Source organism: Cajanus cajan, chromosome 9 (assembly GCF_000230855.2).
Source record: "Cajanus cajan strain Asha chromosome 9, NIPB_CcT2T_4, whole genome shotgun sequence".
In the NCBI taxonomy this organism is placed as follows: Eukaryota; Viridiplantae; Streptophyta; class Magnoliopsida; order Fabales; family Fabaceae; genus Cajanus; species Cajanus cajan.
The window spans coordinates 52,878,499-52,887,863 of record NC_138525.1 but is presented as its reverse complement, the minus strand read 5'-3'; the positions used below and the strand labels follow the sequence as shown (position 1 = coordinate 52,887,863).

Sequence of the window (9,365 nt, the reverse complement as noted above, 5' to 3'; positions counted from 1 at the left end):
AGTACTTACATAAACAACTATATACCCATGTTAGCATTTACAATTAGGCTAGCATCTCTTTGAGCTCCATGTTAATACTCTACAAAAAAAAAAAAAAAATAAACCATATTACTACTGTACAATCCTATTAGCATCTATTCGTTCTCCATGTTAATACTCAATAAATTACAACTACGTCAGTATCCTTATTAAATATAGTGAAAATCAAACTAACGAAAGGACTCACTTCTGATAAATTCCTTCTAACATGTTTCAATCATTTTCTTTTATGAAACAAGTATAGAAAACCTTCCCTTACTTTGGCAAGTAGCTTAATTAAATTAATGGGAAAAGACTTTGATGCAAAAAATATCTTACAAGTGTTTATCATTTACCCGTTCACACTGATAGAAATTTTGTAAATTCTTCTGTTTCTTCTAAATTAGAGGCATCAGCCCACCTTAGATTTATATACAAAAGAAATATTGGATAGAAAACAATTAAGAGATTGTAAGATTCTATTCTGTATCTCGATATCATTGATGTGATTTTTCAGTGCTGCGAGAATCGCAACCAAAATGTGAACCAGGACATTCCCAAAAAAATACAGCCTTCCAAAATAGTCATATCAACAAGCTCTAAAATTTAAAAATAAATTTTTAATTTCCCTTTTTTTGTAAAATTGACCAAAAACAGCATAAACTTTATCATGTAGAATCAAACCCTCATGAAAGAAAAGAAACGGGTCAAAATACCCCAAAAGATGCAATGGCCCAAAAGATGCAATGGCCCAGCACCTTCCACTGCTGACAAAATAGCCCCTACCCTACCAACCAACCCTATATAACCTTTAACCAAAAAACCAAAAAGGAAGGAAAATTTTTCCCCTGTTATGCAGGCAGGATTGAGGCACCTGTAACTTATTGCAATATTTGCAAAATGCAGGGTTCCAATCAAAACCCACCCCTCTTCTTTCACTCTCAAATCATTGGCCTTCAGAACAAAAGGAATGGAACTAGTCATCTGCCATCAAAAATTGAAACTTGGATCTAACTATGATTAAAGAAACAGTACATCAAGCTTCAGATCCGGGATCAGAAGAGCTCAACTCAGCAGAAGATCCACGCAAGTTAGATGCATAAGATTCGAACAACTTGGACAGCTTTGGCTGCATGCCCTGGCATAGCTTGAATGTAGTTGGGTCCAATTTCTTGCACTGGAAAACAAAAGCCAAAGAAAAATAAGTAGGCAAACCCCATTTGGTCGCAACAAGTTGCATTAAAGGTAATTTGGTACGGCAAGAAAAATCACTGATGGAAGAAGAGTTTACATAAGCATGTAATTTGGACAAACCAACCACAACATAAAATCTTAAGCATTGCTTGACAGAATGGTACTTAATGGTACCTTCGAACCCATTTCATTAAACAAAAGCAAGGCATTTTAACTTCACAAAGATCAAATTCACTAAATCATCACATTGATGCATGAAAAAACTAAGCAAGTTTAAATTGTAATTATGATCGATACAAAACTAGAATAAGATAAGAGATTATCACCTCCTGATAGAAAGCATTGATTTCCTCTTCTGTAAGGCCTTCATCCTCATCTGTGTTCTCCTCCCAGCCCAGAGAACGAAGGAATGCAGCTTCTTCCTCGTCTGGATATATTGTAGCACTGGGAATTGATTCTTTCTCTTCATTATCAGAATGTCTGTGAACCTCTTCATGAGCATGGGCATTGCCATTGCTAGTCAGTTCAGTACCATTTCCAAGAGACTGAGGACTGGCAGGAGGGCTAACTATTACCCTATTTACTTCATCAGATTTCTCCATAGTCGGAGGTGAAACCATCGAGCCAGAATCTGGAAGAACTACAGAGGAGTTCATCAATGTTTTCTTCTTAATGAGATTGAAGAAATCATTCCGGCTCTGCACTTGAGAGATTGAATGTTTCTTATCCAAAGCCGAACCTAATTTCAGATCCAAAGATGCAGCCTTCCGCTCTGTGGGGGATTTTAGGTTATTAGGGTTCCTCAAAGGTGCAGAAGCAGCTCCAGAAGCAACAGCATGTTGACTTCCTGGTTTGCTGTTAGAATAATTCGTTGGATTTGATACATCCTTGGAGGTAGGGGAAGCGCCATTTTCCCACACTACTGATTTAAGATCAGTAAACTTTCCAGATGTCTTTGGAGCATCAACTTTGGCATTTACACTGCGAACAGATTGGCTTGCTACGTGCAATGCAGAAGGTTGCTGTGCCACACTCTTGGTAACTACATTCATCTCGGCATTTCTGATACCTGTTTTGGGCTTTGATTTCTCAGAACTAAGAACCTGAAAAAAAATATTACAATAAATCATCAAAGACTTTAAGAGAAAAGAAAATAACAATTTTTTAATCCTCTATCGAATACAAGAAAGTAATATACACATTATCCTAGAAAATATAAACTTCAAAATTTTGGGAAGTAGGCCTATAACAAGGAATCATATCATATCCATGTCTAATCAATCATAAACTTTTAAATCTCCTTAGATTTCCATATATACATGGAAACAAATTGAGCATTATACAATCAAAACCACCTCCAATTGTAATGAAACATTAATACCAAACCTGCATACATATCATAACACCATCCACACAATCAATTTTAAGTATTCTCTAAAGAAAACACAAATTTCATGTATAATAGAGACATCCACAAACCCATCAATGGTGGAGAAATTAGAGTAAGCATGGAAAGGTAGTAAAAGTGAAATGAAATACTTGTCAATGAGTCCAGTGTGCAAGGAGCATACAAATATCACTAATAAATAACCATTTTTAGATACAATTGATATGCTTCATGAATTTAGGCTACAAAACCAATGCTTTAAAAAGGACAAACAGAAAAACAAAAGGCAATATCATTTTCTTGACCAAATTAATCATTCCTATCCCTTATGCTAGTACATAACAAAACTCATTCATACTTAACTCAAATAGATACCAACATCTTTACAAATTTTGGTGAGGATAGAAAGACTGTAGTTCATACAGCAATTAATCAGACTTCAAATGAGAGTTGTCTAGACTCTAGATATCTGCATATAAATTATACAACAACAACAAAAAAAAAGACTTTATCCCGCTAAGTAACATCAGCTACATGGATCACATGTCGTCATTCGGCTCAGTTAGAAGGAGGTAAACTAGAGCCTGAGAGAGGATAATAACAAACTAGGGGCTTTCACAGATACCACTCGTAATAAATTCAGCCATTGCATAACGAGTAAAACAAAATCAGTAAGTGAATCACTAATTCCTGTTAGAATTTCACATGCATAACCAAGAATAAGCACTATCAAATACTCATTGAAATAAGCCAAGAAAAAAAATGAAGTGAAGCATTTATTCAATACTTATGTTTGTCATTCCTTTTATTTCACTGAAATATAAACGTAGCCTCAAAATAATAGCTATCACACAGGTCAGAGGAATAAATGTAAAAACTATTCTAGAAATTCGATTTGCTATAATATTAAACTTAAAACAGTAAAGTGACATGATTGCAAGAACTAGTTTGTAATCAATCACTACAACATCAGGCCATCACTAAATGAGACAACAAAACATGGTACAAAATGACTTTAAAAAAAAACCATTTTGTTTATATGATGTCTTATGACTATATATCTGTATAAAGATAATATATCTAGCCATCATTAAATGACACAGATAATACCTGGAACAAAAAAGAAAAAATAAAGGTTACCCACTCATTTCATCAATATTTATTCCTAAATGCTAAATCTGATAATATATAGCCCAGAACACCACAACTCAACCATTAAAAGCATTAAGCCTTCCAGGTCATTCAAAAACAAGGATATATATTAACTGTATGAAATAAAATTCTGCTATGCAATCTAAAACAGAATAAAGTTTGTAAAAACGAACTATAAACAGTATTTCATAAGGTAACACTTACCGAAGCTTTAGGCATTGAGGGTGTTACTGGAATCAACTGTCTTGACTGCTTGATAGCCAGTTCCTCAAGCCTTTGAGTCTTGACCAGCACCTACAATTGATTAGGGCCTCATTAATTGATCATGGACATAAATAAAATCATTATAATTGAATGAATAAAGAAGCTAGTGACAGTGTCAACTAGCTCAAGTACCTGGGGAGCAGAACGAGCTCGGGATGGAGTCTGTGCCAAAGCCTCAGCCATATTAAGACCAGCTGTAGTACTTGATGCTACAGACCCAGAAGTTGTATTAACAGTTTGTTGCACTGGTAGAGATCCAGTACTGCTGCTCCCAATTATAGTAGGTACCTCTGCTAGTGCAGATGTCCATCCCTCCCCTCCAATCAAAGCTGAACTACCAACAGGCAGACTCTGACTAGCAGCACCACCCAAACCAGGAGATGAAACCCTCACAACTTCAGCTATTCCCTGCTTCTCTTCAGTACCAAGTGATGGAAAATCCTTGTCAAATACAGCTTTCTGAATGCTACTACTTACATTACTCCCAGAAAGTATGCCATTGCTATTGTTCTGATGGTGGCTACTGCCACCAGATTTACTATCAACTGCAGCTCTACGGGGTATAACCTCACTCTGTTTCCTGGAAACCATTGAATGAGAACGCCGCAATGTATCCCTTTCCATCCTTCCAGGAAAGAGGTTGGCCAATGGGTCAGAACCATCACAATCCCAGTGATCTGCAAAATTAGATCTATCTTTCTCTCTGTCACGGTCCTTGTCACGATGACTTCGGTTGAAACTACTGTAGGCATGCTTGGCAGAACCATTTATAGAACTCCTCCGGGAATTTGATGAGGATGTCCGTTCCAGAAACACAGAACGAGCACTATCAAAATCACTAGCATTCTTAGAAGATCTATTCCTTGAATGATGCGTTACAGAAGTAGAATCTACACAACAATGTCAAAACAGTTATTATTTTTCCCCTTTTCAATTGATAAAACAGTTAAAAAAAAAACAAAAAACTTAGTACCCAAGGCTTTTGATACAATTCAAAAGATTGATAATGGAAAGCAAAGTCAAAGATAATTGATAAAACAGTTCATTTTGGGACTTAAAGAAAAAAGGCCTTTAAGATGGGAGGCACGTGAGTCGGTTACTGATACTGCAGGATCATTTATTATTTGGTTATTTTACATTCCGTTACACATTTAACGGCTGTCTTTAGTGAATCACTTGCGGCGTGGATAATAGTAAAAGGTCTTGGATGTATTTAGTATTAATAGAGAAGCTGTGCATTTTAGTACTAAAAGGTCTTGGATGTATTCGGTATTAATATAGGAGGGCATGGTTTTAGTAGTAAAAGGTCTTGGACATATTCGGTAATAATAGAGGAGGGCATGCATTTTCTGGACAAAGAATATACTAGTAATTTAATGGTGATAGGAATACACACTCATTTTTTATGTAACATATATGCTCTGGTGATCTCTTTTATCAATTTATGTCTCTGATTTTCCAGAATCAATTTTAAACTGCAGTCACTGTCGCAGATTTATTGAAATCCTTGACATTGCAGTAAATTACAGACAATGCAAACACAATTGCGGTTGCAAAGAGTCCAAAATCTTTGATTGTTACAGTCAAATTCGCAATCGCTAACCATTTTTTAAACCTTGCTAATTAGCCACTTTTTCTCACATATACAAATATGCAAATAAGAAATAAGATTCTTAAATGAGATAACATAAAATTATGATTTAAATAAAACACAGGCATTAAAACTTGCAAATAATTAAGACAGGACATCGAAATTACCGGCGTTACTAGATGGGGAGGCAAAATGTTGGGCTGAACTTCCAGCCCCAGCAACACTTCCAGCACTTCTCAACCATTCTGGAACTAATGCAGGTTCACTTCTGTCCATAACTAGCACTGAACATCATCAAAAGAAAAAATCTACACACGCCTCTCTACCAACTCCACCCCCAAGTAGCACAATCACACTTATCACTCTTCTACAACCCAACCTAATCTATAACACAAAATCACCCCCAAACATAAAGAAATCCAGCACTCCCACAGTGAAATTCAATCACTCCACAATTCACTACCCTCCAACACAGTAATCAAAACAACCCAACCCCTTCTGCTGTTTAATCAACAAATTCTATGACAAATTCAAGACCCGCAGCCGTAACTGCTCCAAAATAAAAAGCTATTTCCCCCTACCAATGTTGCCAAGGACGAGCTTCTCTAAGCTACGCCTCCATCGCCATCCAAAATAAGTTTTCCCACTAAACCACTCAAAGATTTTTCATCTCTCTAACAGAATTCAATAAACCTCCAATTGGAAAAATCGAAGCCGAACTATGGCAACAATGGCAGAACTCAAGGCATTGCGAACTCATCCATAGCACCGAGATGGAAAATAAAAAGGGCAACGACATATACTACTCAGTGAGGAGAGCGGAGAAAATAGGTTATGAAAAAAATCAGAAAACCAAAGAGAATAAAAACAAACGTGATTAATCGATGGGTTGGGAAAAAGCTCCACCGGAACCTAGGGTTACAGAGGGAAGAAACGTCGACGTTTGATTCCGGATACGGAAAAAAACGAGACACGAAAAGGGAACTAACCCTAGAGGCGAGGCAGTGATTGGTGATGAGAAGGAAACGTCGACGTTTGGATAATAACCGCCAGGGGTTATCGGCGAATGCGAAAAGCGAGAAGAAAGAGAAAGAGTTGCGTTTGGTTTGGAGTTGGGGAATGAATGAATGAGCAAAGAACGAAAGGGAATGGAATGGGAGAAGGTGCGAGAGTGAGTGAAATAGGAAATAGGGTTTTGTTTTGTTTGTGTAGTGCGATGTGTGTGTTTGTGTGAAATTGAGAGGAGGCGAGAGAGACAATGTATAATTTTCTGTTAGTTTCGGATACTCAGAAGCAAACGTATGTTTTATGACGAACACTCTCTCTCTCTCTCTAAATTATAATTAACAAAATTAAGTTAATTTAGCGTACTAGTTAAGTATTGTGTACACACTCCTAATTCGAACCCTAATATTGCTAATATATTTATGGTGAATAAAAAATTAATATATTTTTTGAGAGGAAAAAAAAAATAATTAATATTTAGTGTGTGCCCATTTTCTTTTCATGTGTTTTATTTTTGTTACGTTTCCTTTCACGGCCTCAAATTTTTGTGTGTATATGTTGTTACGACTTTATTTAAATAAATATTAAAAAAAATCATGGAACTGTAGGGTTTTTAATTTTTGTCACTTTTTAGTTGTTTTTTTTATTTTATTTGTGATTTGTGATCGCGATATATCTTTTTTCCGCTATCGATTCTTGACCAATGACCATAACCACTTCCACCGGGGTGACAATCTAAGTCTTCCGATTCAATCACCCACGCATTTATATTACAGTTACAGGGAGAAGATTTCTGGAACAAGATTTTCAGGATAAGGTTATCAATTTTTTTTAAAAAAAAAATTGATTGTGATGGTATTTTTCTGTTTCAATTTCAAATAAATTGTTCCAGCGGTATATTTGTTGTGGATTGTGTACATAAATAAACGGATTAGCACTTTTGAAATTCAACTTTGGATTGATGATTTGTTATTTGTTTATCAAGCTGGGCAGTTTCAATAACACAGTGAAATTAGTGGATTTTATTTTACTTTATGATCGGATGAAAATAAATTAGGTTAAATTTTAAATATAGATCAAATTTATTTTATAAATTTAAATTTATTATTTATTATATGCTTTTTTAATAAAAATGGTATAACTTTTTAAAAAATTTGATCTAGTTTATTAGTATATTTAAAATTTTACTTTATGTCAATAATATTAAATAGGTCAATAAATATTATTTTAAATATGTCAACAATTATAATTTTAAATATGTAGTCTTTTTTAATTTATATGATAAAAAATAATTTACACGGTTATTATTAAAGTTTAGAGTTGAAAATAAAAATTAAAAAAATAATTAACTTAAAAGAGATAACTCATGCATACACATGTGTATGTATACCCACGTACATTCATACACATGTTGTAATGAAAGAAAATAGCATTATCTAAAAAATATTATAAGTACTTCTTATATCTTATTTGAATTGTTTTAAATAATCAACAATGAAGAAGAAGGAAAGAGCTAGTGAAGATACTACTAAAGTTTCTATTTTTTTTTTTTTTATTTTGTTCAAATAAAGAATGTAAAATAAGTGTAGTAAAAATGTCAAAAATATTAATATTTTGATTTTTGTATTATAAATTTATTTATTTATTTATATTGTTAATGATATAATATGTATATTTTTTTTATTATTATATCATATAGATAAATAAGATCATATAACAATCTTTCTTTTTATAAGTTTAAGTCTAACCTTTTTAAATAAATAGATTTTTTAAAAATGTAAACTTGACATTTTTATTAAATAAGATACGGCAGGTCAAACTTTTAATAGACCACATCATATGTTCCTATTTAAAATTTGACTAATTTTCGTCCCTGGTTCTATATGGTTAAATGTGGTTTGATCGGGTAAATGTGCAATAAAAAGATTAAATTAATGAGAAGTATCTTTTGTCTTACTCTTATTTTTTAAATTTGACATTCATTCAATGCAATGTGTGACCTAGATCATGTAAGGCGGGTTGATTCCATAAGGGTCTCTAACTCCTCGGTGTTAGGTGTGGGAGCATCCACATCAAGTGCAAAATCAGGCAAAGAGGTCTCTGCCCTCTCCATGCTAAGTGTGGGTACTACCACACCAAACATGAAACTAGTATGGAGAATTAACTAATTTTATACAAATAATTTGATAATGGAGAAACCTATGAAGAGTGATTAGTGTTAGAGTTAAAAGAAATGAATAAAGAAGTTAGTGATTGTGGTAAAAGTATATGAAAAGAGAAAGCTAAGAAGAAACTGTAAGTGTGTGATATTAAGTGTATGAGATAATGTTATGTGAATGAATAATGAGAATGCATAGTAATGATGTATGTGTATGAGATGGTATTGATGATAATGTGTGAATGAAATGATGTTAATATTAACATGATGTATGAGACAATGTATGTTGAGGTAATATCATGATGGCATATGATGATGAGTTATGGTGATGAGGTGTGATATTGTTTAAGTGTGTAAGTTCAAGTTATGGCTGGCAATGATGAGATCCAAGCAGGGCTTGGTGTGTTGTGGATGAGTCAGGGGTTGAAATCTAACAAGTATCACCAACTTGCATTGCATATCTTGTTTTGTGATATAGTTTGTGGAGTTCATGCATTTATGTTTTGTTCGTAAAGTAGTGTGAATCTATGTAGGAGGATTTTGAAGGTCATCTACCTAAACCTAAACCTAAACCTAGGGGTGTTATGGTACAGAGC

General features: G+C 34.1%; 1 protein-coding gene across 1 annotated transcript; it reads right to left on the bottom strand.

Moving 5' to 3' along the window:
- Positions 1-618: 618 nt before the first annotated feature.
- Positions 619-6,908, bottom strand: LOC109814800 (uncharacterized). The gene is made up of 5 exons (XM_020379308.3): positions 5,774-6,908; positions 4,148-4,905; positions 3,956-4,045; positions 1,539-2,315; positions 619-1,195 (listed from the first exon to the last, which is right to left on the bottom strand). The coding sequence occupies exons 1-5, from the start codon at positions 5,880-5,882 to the stop codon at positions 1,055-1,057; spliced, it is 1,875 nt and encodes a 624-aa protein (XP_020234897.1). The 5' UTR covers positions 5,883-6,908; the 3' UTR covers positions 619-1,054.
- Between the last annotated feature and the right edge of the window lie 2,457 nt (positions 6,909-9,365).